At 42.8% G+C, this 23439-nt stretch overlaps 2 protein-coding genes across 2 annotated transcripts in view; one reads left to right on the top strand and one right to left on the bottom strand.

Moving 5' to 3' along the window:
* SRPK1 (SRSF protein kinase 1) overlaps positions 1-17353 on the top strand; it is a 45321-nt gene extending 27968 nt beyond the window's left edge. Inside the window, exons 7-16 of the mRNA XM_026659182.2 lie at positions 526-632; positions 1428-1593; positions 2880-2905; positions 3780-3993; positions 4909-5346; positions 7347-7447; positions 8619-8726; positions 11155-11224; positions 14561-14653; positions 15709-17353. Coding sequence (XP_026514967.1) covers positions 526-632; positions 1428-1593; positions 2880-2905; positions 3780-3993; positions 4909-5346; positions 7347-7447; positions 8619-8726; positions 11155-11224; positions 14561-14653; positions 15709-15893 — 1508 coding nt within the window. The 3' untranslated portion in view covers positions 15894-17353. The remainder of the gene's footprint in view (positions 1-525; positions 633-1427; positions 1594-2879; positions 2906-3779; positions 3994-4908; positions 5347-7346; positions 7448-8618; positions 8727-11154; positions 11225-14560; positions 14654-15708) is intronic.
* Positions 17354-19840: 2487 nt separating this feature from the next.
* Positions 19841-23439, bottom strand: part of LHFPL5 (LHFPL tetraspan subfamily member 5) — a 14474-nt gene continuing 10875 nt past the window's right edge. Inside the window, exons 2-4 of the mRNA XM_024210527.2 lie at positions 21120-21356; positions 20178-20211; positions 19841-19917 (exon numbers count right to left, since the gene is read on the bottom strand). Of these exons, the coding sequence (XP_024066295.1) occupies positions 20195-20211; positions 21120-21356 (254 nt within the window). The 3' untranslated portion in view covers positions 19841-19917; positions 20178-20194. The remainder of the gene's footprint in view (positions 19918-20177; positions 20212-21119; positions 21357-23439) is intronic.

Raw genomic sequence — 23439 nt, 5'->3', positions numbered from 1 at the left:
ACCTATGAAACACAAACAGTATTGAAGTTCGGGCCCGTGAAAGTAGCTTTAGAAAAAAAGCTGGGAGAGAAATAACGTGGCTTGATCTATGGATTGAGAATTCAGTTCTTTGGTCAGAGTTCATAAAGAGATCTGGGGTGAGAGCCAAGATCATTTGGGAATTTGTCTGCTCAGCTAGGCAGTGTGTTTAAATGCTAGCAGCAGTTCAGACATAGCCCATTGTACAGATGGCCTCTTCCCAGAATTTGGTATTACTGCTATACCACCATTGCTCCAAATGAGCTGCATTCTTAGTTATTAAGTTTTATGTTGCCACTAACAGTGCCGGTCATTGTTTTATCTCACATTTGCTGCTCCAAATACCTAGACAGCTACCTGTGCTGGGAAGGAAAGGAAGTTGGTAGGAGCTGCAACATCAGGTGGCAAAGGCAGTTCCTTGGGGTTAGATTTATTTTCAGCGCTGTCTAAGAATCCTGGGGGCTCCTTGGGTCAGGATGTCCCTCTTTCTCCTTGACCCTACTGCAGATATCTGTATGGTGTTTGAAGTTCTAGGGCATCATCTCCTGAAGTGGATCATCAAGTCAAATTACCAGGGCCTTCCACTCCCCTGTGTCAAAAGAATCATCCAACAGGCACGTTCCAGCTCTCACTGAATTAATACCCTGACCCCAGTGAGAACTGTTTTGTGACTATAATTGCTTTTCCATCAAATGCAGGGAATGAGACTTGAAGACAAATTCATAGTGGTACATGTTCTCATAAAATAACTAAAATAAGTGGTTTCAGTGGTCAGTACCTGCATTCTGTTTAGCTGAGGAGGTCTGCTTTGAACAGTGAGTGTGCGTAACATAAATTCCTGTATGCTAGCTATAACCATTTAAACTTAACAGCACAAAACTGGCTGGCTTGGCTTTTCACCCCCTCTTCCCCTCCAAATCTTGTTGCCCCTGGGGGGAAGGTAAGTCCCCTCCCCTTTTCCACAATGAGTAGTTCCCTTTATAGTTTTATAAGCTCACTCTTCACTGACTGCAGCACTTGTTTATGGGGGAGAAGGAGGACCATATACTTTTCCCCTTACCCTTGTAAATAACTAAGAGGGAAATGTTTCTGGGGGGTCAGATGGGAGGGAGAAGGCTTAGAGTATTAAAATTCAAGGGAATTAATCCTTAAGTACCTGTAGGTTGAGGAATAGAGGCGAAGATAGCATTTTATGATAATTGCCTAGTTAAAGTTGTATGCAAACTTCCTTTTAACTCCGTAGTAACCATACTCCAGGATAATAGCCCTGAGGTTTAACTTAAAAGAACTTCCTGTTTGTTTGTTACCTAGATAACTATAGAATTTTGATTATTTTCTCACCCTTTCACATCCGGGTTGCTCATTGTGTGCATCTCTTGAATATCTATTTTCTTCTCTCCTATGTGCAGGTTCTGCAGGGTCTGGATTACTTGCACACAAAGTGTCGGATCATCCATACAGATATTAAACCCGAGAACATTCTGCTGTGTGTAAATGAACAGTACATCCGCAGGCTGGCTGCGGAAGCAACAGAATGGCAGAGATCTGGGGCGCCCCCTCCTTCTGGCTCTGCAGGTGCCTTTTCTATGGAAAACTTGCAGAGTCCAAAGAGATTGTAATTGATCTGACAAGGGAAAATCCTGTAGTTCTTGTCTCAGCATTGTGAAGCAAAGGAACAGCATTGCAAATCATTTCTATAAAGCCAGTCATAAACTGCAGTACTAGTCATGTGTTCCCACAAGAAGCTTACCAGTGTAAAAACAGCGTACATGATCATTAACATCTGCTTTTAATGTTGGTCTGACATATATTAGGTGGTAAAATAGTCATTTGTAAAGCATTCTCAGTCTCCTACAGAAAGCACTATATAAATGTCAAGTGTTATTTTCTTAAGCGCTGTTTTGAGTGCATGTGGTAGGTCAGTGCTCGGATGTGTTCTATAAAAGCTTACCTCCTTGAGTGCTTTATAAAGTGGGAAATTCCTTTCCTTATACAATTCTGTGGATGTATTTTGGCAAACTCTCTTGATGAAATGACATGAGCACTACCCATTTACCATCTTGCAGGGCAGGCCTGAAGAAATTAAACCTATAGAAGTGGTTTCCCTGTTGTGTGAATGCAATATCTAGTTTATGGCAGAGGCCAGGCTTCATTCTTGTTTGAAGTCTCCACATACATTCTCAACACTCCTCCTTGGCATTTTGATATGTGCCAGTGCACAGTCCCCAGGAACTGTTGGTCTCTGGCAGTCTCTACGATATGCAAAGTGCAGCCTCTGACTGAGGCCAACACAGTACAGCGTGGGCTGGCTAGGTGAATATGCTCCCTCACAGTTTTGGTATTCTGACTGCCAAGGTCCCAGTTGACATCTTGGCTTAAGCAAGGTGCACAACGCATGAAGCAAATATCCTATCATGCTGTTACATACTTTACGTCCCCTTTTTCTGTCACCAGTTAAGTGAGTCTGCTGTCCAGTCTGGTTAATTGAAGCTTGACTCAGCTAACAGAAATGTTCTGCAGTATATTCTTTCTGGCAGGCTGCTGCTATCCCTCTTTTGAGAATTGAGGCTTTCAGAATTGGAGGATGCACTTGAGTTTTGTTACTAGTCCATATAGAAATAAGACACTGGTGTATTCCCTATATACATAGGGAGAGAAGGAAGCAATCACTGTTTGTTCTTTTCAGTACAGCTTTACATTTCAACAGTACCTGGTATCCACAGGGAAACAAAGTGGGCTCTATGGAAGATGTTCCTGGCTTCCAATCATTCCTTTTTATTTTTGCTCATGTGATATTTTTACTGCAGTGTGATTGCAATCTGTAATACAAGCATGCTAACTTATTTCTCTTTCTCTTCCAGTGAGTACTGCACCTCAGCCCAAACCAGTAAGTATGGTAACTAACTTTTTTCTTCCTTTATAAGCAAGTGTAAATGTGTGCTGTCTACATACATTCAGGTGTACAGCTTGTTTAGAATTGTTCTGTGCTTTTGTTCTATAATACGCTAAGTGGTAGGGAATCCTACTTTGAGACCCAAATATAAGCACTAGAAGTGTGAACAAGTTCAATGTATGGCTGTTTACTCAACACACTGAACGTTTAAATTCCTGTGTTACAGGTACAACTAGTCACAGAATGATGTCCAATAACAGTAGTTGTGCAGTACCAGCTTCCCAAGATAACTAGCATTTTCCAGAGTTCAGTGCTCTTAGAGCATCATCAATCATTAACTATGGTTAATGAGGCGCTGTGCTATTAAAGTGGCCCAAGTAGGGTGTAGCTTTTAAAAATCAAAGTGATCTTCAGTAATGTCAGCTATTTCGCAGATTTGAATCTGATCCATGTACCGTGACAAAGCTGTTGCTATCTAATGGGCATTTGGCCTGTGAGAGAGAGAGTGCATCATCAGAGTACACATCTCAAAAATGCCACCAGGCTTGACACCTGTCATGGCATTCCCAGTGGATGGTCCCAGGATTGCATGGGTTATGGAGACTGAACTCCTTTCCCTCCTATGAGGATGGATTTCTCAGATCAGGGCTGAAGCCCATTGGCTTGGCAGTAGATGAAGGCCTTCCCAGCTGTGGGATCTGTTCTGTGGGTGAGACAGGACTTTTCAGTCTCCAGGGTTGTCAGGTGAAGACTTCACACAAGCTCTGAAAGAATTCACTAAAAACTAAAACCTGACTGTAGCTTGGGGTTTTATTGGAATAAATACCAAGCCAGATGTGTGTGAGAGTTGTCTGCCATTTCCCTGCAGGCTGACAAAATGTCAAAGAATAAGAAAAAAAAATTGAAGAAAAAGCAGAAACGGCAGGCGGAACTACTGGAGAAGCGAATGCAGGAGATAGAGGAGATGGAGAAGGAGGCAAGCCCTGTACAAACACAGCCTGAAGAGCAGGAAGAAGCTCGGAACCCTCTTGAGATGCTCTTAAAAGAGAGCCCACCTGATGAAGGGGTACCAGGAAAGCTGGGTATGGATCCGGAATATCACATGGGCGTGTGTGTTTAAACAGAGCACAGTAACGTTCCTTCAACCACACTGTTAAAATTGCAGTGTACATCTCTGCAGCATGTGGTGATCAGGCCTCGAATGCTGGCCACTGCTCTGCAATTGAATTGCCACCGCATTCCACTAACACTGTATCCATGCTATGGATAGTAGTCTACATTGCAAGTGCTGTAGCGTAGACACTTACAATGACGGAAGGCATTTTTCTGTCTTCTAGTAAATCCACCCCCCACCCCATCCCAAGACTGTAACGAGATCAGTACAGGAATTCTTCCATTGACCTAGCTGTGTCAAAAATGGGGGTTAGGTCAACCTAACTGCGCCTCATGGCGCATGACATTTTGCACAGCCCTGAGCGATGTAGCTAGATTTACCTAAGGTTTTAGGTGCAGACCAGGCGGAGGCAATTCCACCATAACTACTGGCATGGCTGCACTGACATATAACTCCATAGCGTAGACACAGTCTATGCTGACAGAAGGGGTTTTTCCATCAGTGTACAAACACCACCTCCCCAAACAGCGTTCGCTATGCCGACCTGACCCATATTGTAGCTATGTCAGCCAAAGAACACTTCCGTTGACGTAGCGATGTCAGTCAGGAGTTAGGTTTTTTGTGTTTTTTTTTTTCACACCACTGACCGACGTGGCTATGTTCACCTAACTTAAGTGTAGACCAAGCCTGAGTCTGAGCAGGAACTAGGAAGTCTTGTGCTGGTAAAAGTGGATTAAAGAAGCATTGCATTCAGCTGTTCTGTGCGAATGTGCTAGTTTTTTGGGCTTACTTAAGGTCTTGCTATAGCTGTTACTCAGTCCATGTGTTATGTTTCCCTGTCCCTTAAGAGTCTTCTGATTCTTTTTCTTTTCCCTTTCCTTAGATGAAGTTGCCCATGTACAAGAGCAAACTATCCTAATGGAAGGCAGCATGGAAAAATGCATACCAGAAATCAACTGCAATGGCGTGGTACAAATGACTGCCTTCTCAGACTCCAGCAACCAAGGGTCTGGGAGGCTTGAGGAGGACCTTCATAATGCCAATGACTGTGATGAGCACCCTCTGGCACAGGAAGAGGACGGCTTCCATAGCTGTAATTACAGCCAGCGTAACGGAGACTCAGAGAACAGGTCGCGAGAAGTAATGTCGGACTCATGCGTGCCCTTAATTTCTGAGGTGCTAGATTCCATGGTATATCAGCCAACTTCAAGTGAAGAGCAATCGTTCAGTGAGCAGGAGATCAGCCAGTTGCAAGAGAGTATACGTGCAGAGATACCCTCAGAGGATGAGAATGAGAATAATGACCCATCTGAGAACAAAGGTACCAGAGGACCCTTGTGCAAGAGAGAAACCCTCCCTTTTAGGAGAGCTGTCCTTTGGAGTCTGTAATGTGGCATTAATAGGGGGCTTTATATTGGCTGACCTGACTTTACCTGAGGACATCTCTTTGAGCCCTGTCCTGACAGCACTCTCCACTCTGATCTACCTTTGGGGATTCCACTGTTGCAACCTTGGGTTGACAAGCAGTTATGCCTTTTGATATGATGGATTCCAGAGTGTGTAAACTGCTACCCTGCACACTCATCGGATTCATTCTGTCCTTCCCTGCTTTAAAAAGCATCCAGTGACTTTTTTTCCAAGTATGTTTGTTTATCATAGTCATGCCTTAAATGGGAACATTCCCTCTGCTCCCTCACTCTCGTTCAGATATCTTTCTTGTTTTTAAATATCTGTACATAAAACCATATTGTACATAAAGAATTGAGTAAGCGTGCAGGGTTACAGTTTACACACTCTGGAATCCGTGACAGCAAAGGCACCACTGCCTGTTCAACCCAAAGTTGCATCAGATACCTGAACTGGAGTGAGAGAAGGGGACTGACAGAATATAGGGTATGTAGAAAAGCTTGTATTGACATCTCAGATTTTGCCATGACAGGGCCCAAAATTAACTTTCCTTGCAAAGAATAGCTTGGCGTTGTTTTTCTAGCATAAGGTCCTTAAGTAATATTCCCTTCCAGAACGATAAATGCATTTCAACAAAAGTGCAAGTGGGGAGGGATAGTTTTGCTAAACTTGTAAGGAGGAAAGACTTTGTCTGTTATAGGGCTATAACAACAGAGATAACATACTATAAAACTAGTTTGTTGGCAGATTCTATATAATGGAGAAACAAAATTCTTTAGAGACATACCCAAAGGTTTTGTGGGCTAAAACCCACTTCATCAGATGCATCTGATGAAGTGGGTTTTAGCCCACGAAAGCTTATGCCCAGATAAATTTTAGTCTCTAAGGTGCCACAAGTACTCCTCGTTCTTTTTGCTGATAAAGACTAACAGTTACCGCTCTGAAACCTATACCCAAAGGTGTGACTTGGTATAATTTAAATCACATAGGTCCCTCAATTAAACCATTGCTCCTTTGAGTCAGGGTCAAGTCAAAAATCTCAGCCCAAAATAGGAAACTGAGAACAATCCTTGTACTTCTCTACTAAATTATCTTGTAGCATTACCCCACTAAAATGCTACCAGGGAAATGTAAGTGAATGTAAGAGCTAAAAAATAAATTTAACAAAGTTTCAGAACTCAGCCTGTACTCAGTCTATTGATGCCTCTCTGGATTACTAGACATGCATCATTTCTCAGAACTGCCTTTCCCAGTGCATTTAGGAATCCTTACTAGATGTAGTTTAATGACTTTTTTTTTCTCATTTTATTTCTCCAGTATATCCATCTTGGCTTGTTCTAGCCGTACACTTTAAATTTTGCAGCCGTTGGCATTGCTGCTATGGGAAGCGGTGCTGCCATCCTTGGAGTGTAACCCTTGTAACTTTAAAGAAGGCTTCCTTAGGTTGAGGCTCTTTTAGATACTATCAGAACCTACCAGTGCTGCAGGAAGCATTCTAAATTCTGCTGGTGTCAGCATTGTCAAAGAGCCAGTCTTAATGAAAAACTGTTTTTAAAAAAAAAAAGCCAAGCTAGCAGAGCTCAGAGAAACAGCCATCTTCCTGCACTTGCACATGCTCGGTTACGCTAGTATTTCAGTGTCTTTATTGTGCAATACAGGGGGAGGAGCTTTTGCACATGTGTATACTGGGCAGAATATATTAATTAGATCAATTTACTATCTTAATGCCCTTCTGGGGGTGCCTGTGGTGTTAACAGGTGTTGACTAGAGTTGATGGCTAGTAGCTAGACTGGGGGATAGTTCTGATCATTGACCTGTATCCTTCCTGCGTAGAATGATGCCTGTGGGGTTTGGGTGGCAGATGGTGGCCCTGTCCATGTGGATTTAATCAGCTGTTGTGCATATTGCATTTAGGAAAATCCACTGCTGGGAATTTTCTCCTTAATCCCCTTGAGCCCAGGAATGCAGATAAGCTCAAAGTGAAGATAGCTGACCTAGGAAATGCCTGCTGGGTGGTAAGTGTAAACCTTTCAGTGTTGAGTGACCAAAGCTCCTAATCTGTTTCCAGTTGACTGGGGGTGGGGGGCTGAAGAAGACAATCTCTATTATTTCCTTAAAAATAAAAGGTGAAACATGTCTACAGCTCACCTGCAATGTCATGAGGGATAACTTAATCCTTGTATTAAGTTTTTAGACAGTCCTCCTGATGTTCCTCTACTGTGCCTTGTTGCAGCTAGTTTTGCAGCCTGTCAAATCGTACACTCCCTGAGGGAACCATTTCATTTGTGATTCCTGAGCATGTAAGAGAAACTGTAAATAGCTTTGGCTTTTAAAGGCGGTACTGTAGGGCTTCTAAATCTGTTTGAAATCTCAAGCAGGAAAGAACATCTATTTAAATTATTTTTAATAGCAAAACAGTTTGGAACTGTCTTTACTCCCTTGAAAAGTCCTAAGTTCAGGATCCTCTGTTTTGAATTGCAACTGCGGATGAGGCAATATGCTAGAAGAGCTTTGCTGCTCTGCTTTAGGTAGGTGCTGCCACACACCCTCTAGTAAGGGAGAAGGTTGGACTTCTGAAGTAACTAACAACTGCTTCTCAGTAGTGATTAAAATAGAAATGTGTCTGTCTGGGTATATTAATGTAGGTTATTAGCTTTGTTTACAAAAGCTTTGTCATTCACCTTAACTTCGCATTATCATGATTTAGTGTCAGCTTGAATCCTCGATCCACTAGCATCAGCACACAAACTGATAGCTGTGCAATACATCCCATTTTTAAACATGGTTCCTAATGTTTAGGCTGCACGTCTTCATGTCTGACAGAAGCTGTCGGTGTCTGAGAGACGTAAAATAGGTTACCTGTCACAAGTCACTTGGTAACATTATCACACTGTTGTAGTTCAACTTTAAAACTGGCATTCTCCCCCACTGCTGCTACTGTTTGCCGTCATCTGAATTGTCAGGCTATTTTGTCTAAGGAAAAGTGCCTCTGGTTAGGGCATTTTAATCATTTGTTGAAATTTAAGAAACTGTTTAATTGAGATGTAAAAACCAGTCTGTCATGTTTCATCTGCAAGATATCTCTGTAAATAGCACCCTCTCTGGTCTTAGTTGAAGGAATCTCTTCCTTTAGAGATTTCAACCAGTTAATAAAGCACCCTTTTATTTATTTATTTATTTATTTAGCACAAGCACTTCACTGAGGACATTCAGACAAGGCAGTACCGGTCTCTGGAGGTGCTGATAGGATCTGGGTATAACACCCCTGCTGATATTTGGAGCACAGCCTGTATGGTGAGTTTGGTCATGCAGGGTGGACCCTCAACATTCAGTGGCTGAAGAGAATTCTTGGAAATTCCAGCATGCTGTGTACTTTGTGGACCACAGAATCATTTTTGCTGACTCCAGCAAAAATAGCCAGGGCTTAAAGCAAAGCATCCAGCCAGTTTCTAGGGTTGGTAAATCCCATGTGCCCATACCTCAGGCAAACTTTCTTAAACCACCTCGGAGTGGTGCAGCTTATGCAACTCTGCTTCTGTTTATGTTGTGCACAGCATAGTTGTTGCCCTCTGGAAGCCAGCATCCTGTAGCTGTGATAGACAAAGGCGTGTTGCATATACTGCCTCTAATTTGTGATTATGCTGCATGACATACAAATATATATGCATAATTCTGGAAGACAACCTAGCGTTTTCTCTCCCCACACTAGCTTTACAGCTGCCTTTCTCAGCCTCCAAGTTTCTCTAATGCATCTGACTTTAACAATCAATATTTTATATATTTGAGACTCTCAGACATCCCAAGTCTTGTTATGAATTGTCTCACATTCTGTGAGCAAGGTTGAGGTGACAAAAAGTCTGTTCTTATGATGACTGGCGAATGTTGAATATAGCACTTGTCTTTTTAAAAAAAAAAAAAAATACACTTTGGTGAGATCTAGCTACTGACTACAAATGTCTCCTTGATCTTTTTCGCTTCCTTCGGTATTTTATTTTTATTCAGAGCTTGGTTTTGATTGGTAAGCTTAGCAAATACAATTTCATGAGCTCATCCCTGCTTCTCGAAAGGAAGCTGTGCTTCTGATGAATGAGGCAGAACAGAATGCAATGTGTTTGTTCCCTGTACGGTACTTGTGGTCAATAAAACAACACAGATGTGACTCAGAGTTCCTAACTTGATAGTCTCTAGCTATAATGGCACTTTAAAGAATATTTTTTTCTTCTCTTCCTCATCGGTATCTACTTTTTTATTTGCCTATCTTACATTGACCAGGCACTATGTGATTTTGGTTGGTATCTGATTTCATTCCTCATGGGGGTACTGATGTGACATCTCTAGCGAGAACTCCCCTGTTGTATTTTCAACATGCTATTTAAAACTAAAGGTTTATAGCCAGGTCCCCATGTTCTGTGCAGCACATTAGACCTAAATGTGGCAGGAACCTCAGAATTTGCAGAAGTACCCTTCTAAATTTTCCCTATACAGCCCACAACCTGAGCCAGTTCAGTATGGTGTCTCGTTTGTTTTGATTTCTATTTTACACTGCCTTCAGATTTCAGACTTTCAGTGTATTGTAAATTCTTGTACTGAGGCATAATACATGAGACACACACAGTTGAAGAGAAGCTGGAGACTGAGACAGTTTGCTAAGGGGACTTTAGGGTCTTTGCAATTGAGAGAACATCTGAAGCAGTTTGAGGTTGTGGGATGAGCTCACTATATGTGGATGCCCCTTTTAAAGCAGTTGTTGGTGATGTGTTAAATTATCATATTCCAGATTTAACACCCAATTTTAGTTCAGTAAGCCTATTGTTTCAGGCTTTCTGCCAGCTCAGGAAGAAAATGGTCAGTTTACACTGTTTGCTTTTGGGCATCTTTACAGCCATCAGAACTACAAGCTTATTTTATTTGTAAATAAAAGCTAAGATGGCAGAGCACAGTCTGTGGCAAGAGAGGATTCTGCAGCATGTTCCATAATCAGAGTATAGAGGGCCCTTAGTACAGTTATCTAAAGACCCTAAATAAGCTCTTAAGATATGAACACTGTAGAAAATGCAGCTTCATTCTGAATCAGCAAAAATCTGCAGCACATCGAAAATCTAAAGTTTGGAGGCAGCGTAAAACAAATATAATTTGTGATCAGGACAGCCAAGAAACACTGTCGTGCCCTGGCTCAGGTTGTGGGCTGCATAGGGAAGATTTAAAAGTTATAGTGCTGCATAATTCTGTGTCTTCAAATCTAGAAGTAGAGAATTGGAGAAAATGTGCTTGGAAGGTGGTTGAAAAGATCCTTGAACTTAGGGGAAAATGGCCTTTTTGGAGGAAGCATCGTGAAAACCGCTTTTGAACTCAAGTATCCTACGTGCTTTTGATAGCTAACTACCAAAGCAAAGTCTAATCTGGGAGTCAAGCTGGTGAATTCTTGGTTATGTACAGTATTTTAATAGTTGAACTTCATCTTATTGACACTTCATTTTGCCATGATCCAGATTTGCTTAGTGAGATGATCTTATGAGATGCACTAATGGATCTGTCGTAATGTCTGGCAATGTGCAGTGCCTTCATCACAAAAGTTCAGAATAGATCTTAATGTCTTTCTAGGTTTTACAAGGAATTATTTCCCTCTCGCATCCAAATTGCCACACCTACTCTCCAGTACTCATACGTATGTCTAACAGTGACAACTTGAAAATGATTCAACACATTAATTTTTCTTGTTTAGGCCTTTGAACTAGCCACAGGAGACTACCTGTTTGAGCCCCACTCTGGAGAAGACTATTCCCGGGATGAAGGTGAGTGTCTCTCTAGGTGTCTATCCTTTTAAAACGGAATACCAGCGACGGGGTTGTTGGGTCTCCCCTGGATGGAGAGAGCTTTCTGTTATGAGTCACTGAAGCGAGGCTCCTTGCTTGGGTACATGTCTACTTGCTTGAGTAAAGAAGCCCCTGCTTAATCGTACTGGAGGGGAACTTGAGGCTTTAATTTCAGGCACTAAACAGTAAAGGTTTAGTTTCTGTTACTTGATACCTAACAAACACTTCCTTGTCTTTACTGCTGCCTCTTTCACATCTGTTTTAAGATGGGTACCTTCCTGCTCAAAGTGAATATGATCTAAGCAGCTTTAATCATTTTCCTCTGTTCCTGATCTGCACCTTGTCTGTTGTAGAATATATACATAATCTCTGATTTAAGATTCTGTATTCCAAATGTGCTTAATTAAGCTATTGACCCTCTGAGTCAGCATTAGACATGGATTAAAGACCTAGTAGTTCCTCCACAAACACACATGACACTGCACTATTTATAATATAAATACCTCTTGATTAGCGCTTTTCATCTGTGGATCTCCATGTGTAAATCCCTTTATCCTCTCTGATGGGGAAACTGAGACACAGAGGGAAAGTGACTTTCCCAATGGCGCACAGCAGGCCGGGGTAGAGCAGGGAGTAGAACACAAGTTGTCTGAGTGCTCTTGCCACTGGACCAAGTTGTCTCAAAGAAAGGTAAATAAAGTGACCATCTCTAAATGTTAGAAACGTGCTATAGCAACAAGTGAAAATTTTACATATAAATATGCAGTGTAATGGGAACTTTGGCTAATAGCTAATCAGAGTGTAGCCTTTCCTAGTGTTACCTTAACTTTCTCTTGCCCATTTTCGAATATACAGGTAATGGATTTGCTGCTGAGCTATAACTTGTGTCCATTTCAGAGCTCTGAATTTCGAGCAGACAGTATAAGACTTTGTTCAGAAGAAATACAATTTATTAAAAAATGGAGCTTTGTCTAGTAAGATGCTCAGCACCACACCTGTACCATTAATCATGGATAGTTTCATTGACAGCCATTGGCTTTGTTTCACACTTTAAATAGACAGACCTTCCATGAGCAGTGGAATTAGCTAATATTTCATTCCATTTCCCAGTAGCTTAAACATAAAAAACATTTCTTGTGCCTCTACCACTTGGTTCCGACTCTCTGTAGCCATTTGCTCTGTACTGCATACACTGAAGAAATAACTCACGTTGTTGTGTAACTTGGTCACTTTTTCTCTCAATGGACTTGTCAAGAATTCATGGTGCAGCTGCTATTTCTGTCACTTTAGTACCTATCAGTAAGACTCCCTAGGAGTAGTAATTTCTTAAAATCCATGTTTAGTTTAACAAGTAAACTTCATTTCACATTCTTGTAGCAAGTTGGATTTGTTTTTCTGCATTTCTTGGGTTGGTCCGAGTGTCTCTGAATTGGTCCAGTTGCACCAGTAAATTCCCTTGACACTTCTAATGGGTGCAGTCTGTATGTGGAAAAGCACCATCACATCACACAGCTGGTGTGTGTAATATATATAAATCCCCCTGATCTATGAGTCTCCGAGTAGTCTTAGTAGGCATTGGAAAAATGCCAAATCTGCTTCATTGACAGAACCTCTTCCAAACATTCCAGAGCACAGTTTTCCAGGGAGGAAAGTTTACTTGGATCAAGTTGAGAAATTTCATGCAAGCCTCTTCTCATGAAATTTCGAGCCCAGTTCAGTAGTTAGGGGTTCTGATAAGTGCTCCAAAGATCACAAGCTTTTTATCTGGACTGCAGATTTTTTTGGTTATCCCATAACTGCAGTTTATAAAGTGAGCAATTTATATCTGCTCCTTACTTTTTCTCTTTTTTCACCCTGAATAGAGTCTTGTTTAAAAGTCACCTGCAAAGGGAAACATGTTGCTCTTTTATTCTTTATCATGTATAAAGGCCTCAAAGGTATTTAGAAATATTCTGCTTGTTTTACATTATAAATATCAGGTCTTGTCTACCCTGGTTAGTTGGTTAGGGTTTTTCATTTGCTGCAGGACTTTTCAGGCAGATAGAAAGCTAGCGAGATTACATTAGTTGTATTAACAGTAGAGTGTAGAGGCTCCAAAAAAGGTCCAGCTTCTTTGTGCTACCACGTAATATACGTAGCATGCATGGTGAGAGTCCCTGAAGCACTTACAACTTCAATAGACAAGGATGGAAGAGGAAGCGAATAGATGTGAAGTGACTTGCCTGTGGCACATGATTGTCTTGTCTCCTGTGGGCCGTAATACTTTGGTCTAAATTACATTGTTGGGTTTAGTGTGTGGGTGTAGGTAGCCTGTGATGTACAGGAGGCCAGACTAGATCTCTTCTGGCCTTAAACTCTGACATTAGCAAAGCAGTTCAGTGACAGAACTGAGAGCAAACCTAATTCTCAGTCTCAGCCTAGTGCCTTATCCTAGCCCACACTGCTGTCCATCACAGGACTGAAATCAGAGTAGTGTGAACTGAAAGTGTTTTAGTTTCTGTTTAAAATTGGTTTTAACTCAAATTTCAAACACTTTGAGGAAAAGCTCTCAACCTTTCAGGCACCCATGTCTCTTCAGCTGAGGGGTGAGTGCCTCCAGTGTAATTCTTTGGACTCCGAGGAATCCTCCAGCATAGCTGAGAGACCAAACTTGATAGTCCTGATATTTCTAAGTGTAAAACTCTTGCCCTTTATACATCATAAAGTTAAAATTCCTTCCCCTTCAGCAGATCACCTCTAAACAGCTCCTCTGTCCCACAAGATTGTTGTTGAAATAAGCCTTTTACAGCCACTTGTCCTTTCTCCCATCTTTCTGTCCCTTTTATTTTATTCTTCTTCCCCTTCTGTTTTAGACCACATTGCGCATATTGTAGAGCTGCTAGGCAGAATTCCAAGGCACTTTGCCCTATGTGGGAAATATTCACAGGAGCTCTTCGATCACAGAGGTAGTATTTTCCCCCCACCCTTTCCTCCTCCAGGCACCAGGGATGCAGACAATCAGGAGACGGAGCATCCACACCAGTTTTTTGTTCCACACCAGCCCACCTATCAATGGAGAATAGGGTTCCCCAGGTCCCTGAGTTCCTAGAGTGTTGGGAACTACAATCCAAGGATTCTCCTAGTGGAGGAATCGAACTCTGGACTTCATCGGTTCCCTCCCAGTTAGTGAAGAAAACAAGAATGACAAGTTTTCCAAATGGAGGTGTGCATGCTGCTCTCTGTCGGTGTCCAGAGCTGTTGCTCTGTATGGAGTGCCTTGTATTGATATCTGTTATGTATGTCTCTCTTCTTTCTGAAATGTTTTGGAACACGCAGATCACATTGCATTGATCATAGAACTTCTGGGGAAAATACCTCGCAAGCTCATTGTGGCAGGAAAATATTCCAAGGAGTTTTTCACCAAAAAAGGTAAAAGGAAACAGCAAGTTTTTTCTAGGAGTGCCCTAATGCCTGTTGCTGGAACTACCAGGTAACTATAGATCACAGCAAAGCCATAATCTTAAATCTTCTGGCTGCTGCACCAAAGATTCCCACAGGACCAAAGTGCTGCTCTGTATGTGTGTTCTTATCTGGCTACTGAGTGCATACCAATGCTCCTCATCTCAGCCATAAGCAGGTTGGAGAGCACTGCTGTGGTCAGCTTTGTGGGCTGATTTGGCATTATACAGTCAGTTTATATCAACTAATGGCTTTAACATGCTTTTGAGTTTCTTTGTCTAGACAGCTTTGCTCAGCTTCTGGCCTACTAATCTAATTCTACCAGAGCAGCAGTACCCTGTGGTCATGAATATTGAGAGGTACTGTTTCAAACCCCAAAGATTGTTCCTCCATGGATTTCTGAAATGATACAACACTATTTGAGGAAGCAATACTCTGCTGAGCAATAGGAAACTGGCAGAATTGTATTAGCCAGGCCGAGAATCTCTTAACGAGGGTAATACTTTTCTGGCATGTTGAGGGCTTTTTAAAGCTATCTACTGGTTAAAATGCATCAGTCTTTTCTCCTTTGGGCAGAGCGTGAGGACTGAAGTGTTTTGTGTTCTGTGCTGTCAGGCAGCCTTCCTGTTTAGCAGTCTGAACAGGAAACGCCTGTCTGCTATATGCAGAACCTCTCCTCTCAGATGGGTTCTGAGTGTCTGCAAGTCAGTACAAGTAGTGAATGGCCTTGTGTTAGTGTGTGTATTTTTCAGTTATAGTGACTAATCAGGTTGTATGGAAACTGTGGGGCAGAAGTAGGAGGAGGGAGATGGGACCGTCTTGCAAGTACCTCTTCTAAAACTGGCTGACCTCCAAGGGTAGCTTTATAAAGAGGGAAACTTGGGTTGTTAAAATTCAATCCTTTACGCCCCTACACAACATTTACCAAAGAAATACTGGAGTCCCGATACCTACCTGGAGTAACTTGGTAAGCCGCTCTGGTACCATTGGTGACGTACTGTTGATGTGTCTGTTTTTGTTTTCAGGGGATCTGAAACACATCACCAAACTGAAGCCCTGGGGCCTTTTTGAAGTTCTGGTGGAGAAATACGAGTGGTCCCAAGACGAGGCAGCTGCATTCACAGACTTCTTATTACCTATGTTGGAGCTGATTCCAGAGAAACGGGCTACAGCAGCTGAGTGTCTCAGGCACCCCTGGCTTAACTCCTAGGTCTTCAACCCAACATCACAGCCCTACACTCTGGTTTACAGCATAGCATACGAACACTCAGCTGTTCCAACTGCCCCTCCCCAGATCCATTTTTTTCCTCTTGTTCCTTTTCAGTGTGAAGCTCTTCCTTCAAGGCTTCCGAGATTTTTAGATAAATTTAACCTGTTCAGTTGAGTTTGCTTATTTGATTAAGCGGAGACTCTTCTCAGCCAGTGGGCATCCTGTGAAATTGGCCTTGATTGGGCTTTGCCAAAGATTAATTGACTGACTGGAATACAAAGTTGCCCCTGAGTCTCTTATCTGTTAGTGTAGGCGTGAGCTGATCTGCATTAGTGTGTGCTCCCTTAACTAAATTACACCCATGAAAGGGATATGAAGATCTGGGAATCCATCCTTAGCTCACTGACTCCTGGGAGTCAATTTTCCACTGCACGTCCAGTAGCTAGCAGGAGGATGAGAAATGGCAGATTGGTACCTGGGTGATAACTCCATGTGGAACAGAACTTGAAATCCTCCACCCATCCCTAGGTCTCGTGTTTCTTGGATGACTTCTCACGTTCTTTCCAGTCAAATAATTTCTTTAGTTTTAGCCACTGAATCCTATGAAAAGCTGTATTTAAAAAGTATTTTTAATACCATTATTTTTCCCCAGTGTTCAGATTAGTTTCTGAATTCAGTGAAACCTGCTACGCTCCCTCAAATGCCTGAACCCTGGGACTAAAACGTGACATGGAAAATAAAAAAGCAAAGCTGGAACTGGTTAAATGTACAATCTTCAGAATAGATGTGTACATGCTTTGCTGGCAGAGTGGTAGTTGGGCTGCAGGCAACTCTTCCTAGACATTTGAGTGAGCTGTACAATTTCCCCCCCCCCCCATACTGGCACTTCCTTTGCCTTGCCTGAAGTTGTCATTGCATCAGTAAGCAGTTGGTATTCAGTCTGGAAGATGGGATGTACTTTCTCTTATTTTGATCATTCTGTTGCGAAGAGGGGCCGGTGGTATCTGTGTGTCACAGCCACGCTGTTCCCTGACCTCAAAATACCACATTTCCAAAGCTTAATGTAAAGATTTCTACTGTTAGCTTGCCTTAGGTGCTGGCCTTTAGAAGTAACTTCCCCAAATGGGATTGCCTTTTATTTTCTGAGACGATTGAGTACTTGGGGATTAACACAAGGACAGGTGAACTACATGGTTTGTCTTTTTCCTGTAGACATAGGGTCAGCTTCTGTTTCCTAGAATCACCCCAAATATGGTTGTCCCAGGAGAATATTATGTAAGGTTTTTAAACTTCTCAGAGAGGGCTGGGTGTAATGGAGGTTTGTGGGGGCAGTTATTTTAATTCAAAGTTAAAGCATTGTAGTGTTTGCTAGTTTTACGATGCATCTCTCCTAGGCTTTCCTAAGTGATTACAGATTCATTGCATCCTACTCTAAAGCAAGGTTTTGGCAGGGTAGGGACTTGAACCTCACCATGGACCAAACAGGCCTTTGGGATCAAGAAATTCTCAGAGGACAGAAGCTGCCTCAGGACTCTGGAACTCCCAGAAGGCCAAGAAGGCACTATTTGAGACAGTAACACCAAAGCTGCCAGTGAGGCTGTTACATGTCTCTCGTGTGTGTGTGTGTGTGTGTGTGTTTGAAATCTCAGTTTATAACAACCTTCCATCCACAAAAGCTGGTGTCCTTATTTAATCCACTTTAAAAGTATAACCATCTTGCCCTATATTTTCTTGCTTGTCCAGTCTAACACCGACTGGGCCATTGATGAAATCCATGCTGCATGTCCATTTAGGGGTTCTTAAATCAGGTTCTCTATGCATAATCTAAGATTAAAGGAAATAAATATACCAAAACAGTTTAAAACTGCTGAATGATTTTCCTGGAATCTGGAATTCCTTCCCCCCAGCTCCAAGAGTCACTTCTTTTTCTGTTGCAAAGGGATTACAGACAGGACTGGACTGTGTATTACTTACCTTCTGTTTTAATACTGTGAAGACTTTTTGGCAGGGTGAATGGAACTTCTGGTGGCATCACTAGAGCTCACTCCGCCCTGTGCACTTCTGCAGCCTGGCTGACCTAAAGGAATGAGATACTCATAGAGGGGTCTGCACATTGGGTTCTGAGGTATCCGTTCCCCCATCACCGCCAGAAGAGGACTTTTTCCTCTATCTCAGTAAAAGAGCCAGCTTGTGGGTTGAAGACACGTAGAGGCAGCTGTCAGGATTCAGTCTTGTCCCTTGTGCTCGCTCACTTGGGGTTCACTAAACTTCCAAATTGCCATAAAGTGCTCACTAAAGGATTTGTACTTGCTGTGTTCGTCTAAAACCTGAAGGAAAATACATTTTTATTCTTTCTACTTGAGTGCATTGTCTTTTCTTTGTAAATGCCGTACAATAAAACAGATTATTTAATAACCCACATCTATTCTATTCCTGATATGTTCCCTCGGTAACTTGTTCATTCAGAGCCATTGTCTGTCCATTAATTTTTGTATTCTGCTAGAGTAGGGAGCCCAGGGTTAACACGTTTAGTCTTGAGACCCCATTCACATGCAGTGTTGTGTGATCTAGGTAGATAAAACCACAAAATTAGTAGCAAAATCTTTATTTTGCTAGCTTTTGAAATAGAAAACATGAAGACATTGCTATAATAGTTGTCTCCTTTTAAATAGCCATGTGCCAAACTTTGCCACAGTTTTCCATTTAATAGTCCCTTTATCAGTCCCTAATAGGGAGTCTTGACTGAGGCATCTAGAGATTTCCTTACCGTAAAACAGGTTCTCAAACTTCATTGCACCATGACCCCCTTTTTGACAATAAAAATTACTACACGACCCCAGGAGGGGGGACCAAAGCCCGGGCTAGGGTGGCCAAAATCTGGGCCCCGCCGCCAGGGGTGGGTGTATCCTAAAGCCCAAGGGCTTCAGCCCTTGGAGGGGGGCCTGTAACTTGAGCTTTGGTCCTGTGCCCCAGCATATCTAAAATGGGGTTGTGACCCACTGAGAACCCCTGCTGTAAAAGAAGCATGAAATTGGAAGATCAGGGTGCAGCCTTGCTGGAACTGACCTGATTTCTAGCAGCCATAAGGAAACACACCTTAAGTTCTACTTTGCTATGTAAATTTTGGATTTAGAGCTGGCAGTGTTGGCTTTTAAGAGTCCCAAATCAGAAGAGATCACACTCCCGTGCCATCTGTAGAATGTGAATATGCAGAAGACTGCTGTGGGTGGGTGTTCACGGTGTGACATGAACTGGTAACTAAATCAGGTTATGCAGGTGGTTCCAACAATGCAGTAATAGTGTGAATCGAACTGATTTTGAGTGACACCATCTGCTCTAGTGATTATGATCTGAACTGCCTGCTATGTCATGCTGGAGCCCAGCAGATTTGTGCCAGAAAGGAGGCTTCTTCATGCTTTGCCTTTAATGTTGCTCAGTATGGTGAGAGAGGGGTTGTGAAGCCAGTTGAGTCCTAAGGCTGACTTTTCACTGCACATGAATCCAGTTTCTTGCTGAATTATTTTACCAACTGGACTGTGGCTTGGTCACTCTCTCCTCTTATGGGTAATTTCAAGGGGCAGCTTTATAGAAAAGCCCGTTGAGCTTTGTTGGCATTTGGGTGTTAAATGGTTTCTCTTGTAGAACAATACTCAAGATCACAGGAGAAGAAGCCAGGTAAGTAAGTTTTCCAAAGACACTAGCACAAAATCAAAACACTGCAACTTTGCCTTTTATTCAGCAAATTTTTCTTGCAACAAGCCAGTACAAAAGGTGACTGTAAGTAGCTAAAGCACATACTGGCTCCTCTTCTCTCCCCCCCCCCCCCCCCCCCCCCCCCCCCCCTTCCCACTCTATAACAGATTGAGTCCCTCCATCCAAATAAACTCCATGAGGGGGTCGAGTCTCCAGCAGCCCCTTGCATGGAATCTTTTCAAGAAAGTTTGTAGGGAGAATAGAGTTCCTTCAAAATGTGTAAGAAAAGCATCAAGTTTCTGGTCGTTACCTGGAGGGGCCCTAGATGTCTCTGGAAAGAAGGAAAAGATTAGAATGTGACAAAACTAATTTAAAATAGATCAATAGGGTTTTTTTAATCCCATTCTGTGCAGTAAATTATTGCTCCTTTAGTGCCATTAGATAAAAGCAAAGATTATATAACTAAAAGCAATGGGAATACAGGGTACTGAAATCCAAACATTAGCAGTGATCTTTCAGGAATCCCCCCAAATATACTTAGATTATATACTTGGAACAAGTTTAGAAGTAATTTCAAATAGGATTACTTACTGTGGTGTTCAGCTTCTTCATTCATGGCCCTCCTCTGTAAAACAAAGAACTGTGTTTATACTAGGGTGAGTGGACGTGTAACAGAGGGAAAGAACAGGAGCAACTGTCTTCAAAAGTTGCATCAGTTTCATGTGTTAAGGGAAAAGGTGACCTCATTGAGGTGGCAGATGAGTGAGAAGGCAGTGTCTCATGCCCTGCTGCATGCTGATCGTGGATCAGCCTCATGCAGTGTCTACTTAAATGAACGCAGGGAGACTGCCTCAGTAATAGGTGTGGAAATGGACTAGCCCCTGCCTGAGGTTTGCTTTAACATTTGTATAATTAATACACAATGTCCATGTGCTTCAGAAACCAAATGCTGTTTGCAGGATGGATAGTGCTGGATACTAATCCATTACCAAGTGCTTTTAACACACGCCACCTGGTGCGTGCAATGGGATAGCAATTTCACCACTACTGAGATGAAATACAAGTCTTAGGATCCTTGTAACCAATTTCTTCCCTGGATAAAATGAACTGACTTTCTCTGCCATCCCTGGTCTCTAGTCTCTTTGGTGGTGTAGATTGTCATGTCTGGGTAACATCTGCCCTGGGTAGCTCCCTGGGTAATGTCTGCCTTCTCCTGCCTGATTGACCTGGAGGCTGTTAATGGTGGGAAAGTACTAATTTCTAGAAAGCAATTAGCCAGGTAGCCACAATGAGTGGGCAGAAGCCTGACCAGGCCTGTACTGCAGGAACCTACCTGATCTCCTTGTTCTCGAATATCCCTCCCCCCTTTATTTCCCATCCCTAGCACTGTCCAGGTCACTATAATTCACACCTATCATGGTATCTGGGCCCAATGGGCATGGCTGCAGGCTTTATAGGTGGCAGTGGGTTTTGATGTACCCTCTAACAGGTGAGTGGGGGTTACAGGAAGAGAGAACAAAGTGGGGCCATTACCTTTATTTTCTACTTTGAAATCGTCTGGGAGGAGATTATCTTGCCGGTTCCCTAGAACAAAGGCCAGGAAGGAGAGGATGAGGGCATCCAGGATCCCAATGATGCAGAGGATGAAGGCCCAGCGCACGGTGCATGCCCCTAGTGTGTATTTGTCAGTTTTGTCCCCGCACATGCGCTTCACTTCATTGGAATCCCAACCATCCGGGTAGATCAGGCAACCTATCATTAGGCCGGCTGCTGCAGGGAGAAAAAAACACTGATGTGGGCACAGGTTGCACGGTGGTAGTGCACTTGACTGGAGCTGGGTGGAAAGCGTCACACAAAGATTCCTAGATCCTAATTCATCCTTTTTTAATGAAGGCATTGTGCCCACTCCCCTTTCCACAAAGGTTCAGCACGTGCTTGTGCAAACTGGAGTGTAACCTTTCACAGCTTGAAGTGGATTTTCTGTGAGCATCTTCTCCTGGAACCTTATTAGCAGTTAGCATCATGCAGCACCTGAGGCTGTGCTCCTGGAAGCTAACGGCAGAGCTATTGCTGTTGACAGTGCTGGATCAGGCTCGGAATAGAACCAGCACAGTCTCCATTATGTGCCCATGACTACGAACCACCAGCTCAAAGAGCAAGCTGTGGACTAAATGAAAATCACAGAACAGCTCACTGAGTGATGAATGAACAGCAGAACATCCATTTCAACTGCTGTGCCTCAGTTCTCCACAGCTGGTGAAATGGAGAGGAAAGTTGCCTCTGTAAAGCTGTTTCTACATCTGAGCATCAACATCAGAACCACGCTCAAAGGCTGAGTTGGGCTAAATAATGTGTTTGTTAAAATGGGTTAGCTCTGGTCTCCAACTCACGCAGCTATAGGTAGTTCAGACTCTTACCGACCAATCTGATTAGTTCCTCACGCCAAAGCATCTTCCAATAATAATCATGGTGCACTTTTCTATTGTAAATCTCAAAGTGCTCCACACAGGTGGGTATTTATCCTTCCAGTCGGAAGAGCTCTAGGACTAAAATTCATAGTGAGGTGCAATTGGGTTAACACCCGGCAAGTGTAGTTTTGCAGCCAGTGTGCGGTGTTGATGTGATCTCACTTTCCTGGAGCCTAGTTATATGGGAGCCAGGGCGGGTCTGAACAGAAAAGTTATTCAAGTATAGCTAGAACAGTACAAAAAGAACAGGAGTACTTGTGGCACCTTAGAGACTAACAAATTTATATGAGCATAAGCTTTCGTGGATAAATTTGTTAGTCTCTAAGGTGCCACAAGTATTCCTGTTCTTTTTGCGGATACAGACTAACACGGCTGCTACTCTAGAACAGTACAGTTAAAGTGGTACAACATCCACCCCACACCCCAGTGTGGATGAAGTTATAGCAATATAAAGGTGCCTTATACCAGTGTTGTTTATTGCCACAGGGGGAGGCCATTAAGCTACCCTTCTAGCAGTATAACTACCCACAGTTGGGGTTGTACCAGCATAACTATTTTGGTTAAAATTGCACCTGTCACCAACACAGTCATACTCGTACCAAAACTGTGAGGCCAGGTCTGCACTGCAAACTGCCAACATGGCTATGCTGAGCGGGGGGCTGCTGCGCACTGGGGGTTGGTGCGCTGTGCCAGCAGAATCCCCTAGCTAGCTAGTTATTCTGGCAAAAGTGTGCTTTAACTGAGATGGTTTGTTTCACTCATGGAGGCTGGAATAAGCTAGAGTGCCAAAAGCTTGGCTTTGTTACCATGAGCCGCATCCATCCTTGGAGCGCTTTGCCGGGATAGTCTAGCTATATTGGCAAAGTGGTCCTAGTATAGGCATGGCCTTAGCATAGGCCTGCTATCCTTGTTTAACCTTTGATTATCCATGTACACACCTAGCTGCTTTCAGCTGCCATCACTGCCATAAATGAGCTGGGAGGAGGTTCGTAACCTCCCTGGCTGTGCTGTCTAACTATGTGTAGTGGAGAGAAACTGTGTCTCCAGGAGCACAATGCTCTTTGAGAAGGGAAATGCTGCTGCAAAATCTCCCATTAACTTGGTCACCTTGGCAACGCTCTTCCATTTCTGCATGAATATGCAACAGCATCCTGTCAAAGGCACCATCTCCGTCCCTAGGAACTGTCTCCTCCTAATGGCTTAAAACAGATTTTCAGTGGACTTGTTTGAGCTGGAGGAACTTGTATTACCATTTGTTTAACCAGTGTTGGGCTAACCTCTACCTAGGTGTATTTTATTGCAGCCCGAGGGATTGACACCCAGGTTAATTTTGAAGTGGTTCCAGTTGGAATCCCACGTGGTTGACTCCTTTTGTAAACACTTAG

The sequence above is a fragment of the Terrapene carolina genome, unplaced genomic scaffold (genome assembly GCF_002925995.2).
Source record: "Terrapene carolina triunguis isolate 2854851 unplaced genomic scaffold, T_m_triunguis-2.0 Scaffold604, whole genome shotgun sequence".
NCBI classification, from domain to species: domain Eukaryota; kingdom Metazoa; phylum Chordata; order Testudines; family Emydidae; genus Terrapene; species Terrapene triunguis.
Note: the sequence above shows the minus strand (reverse complement) of the source record. Positions and strands in the feature narration are given on the sequence as shown.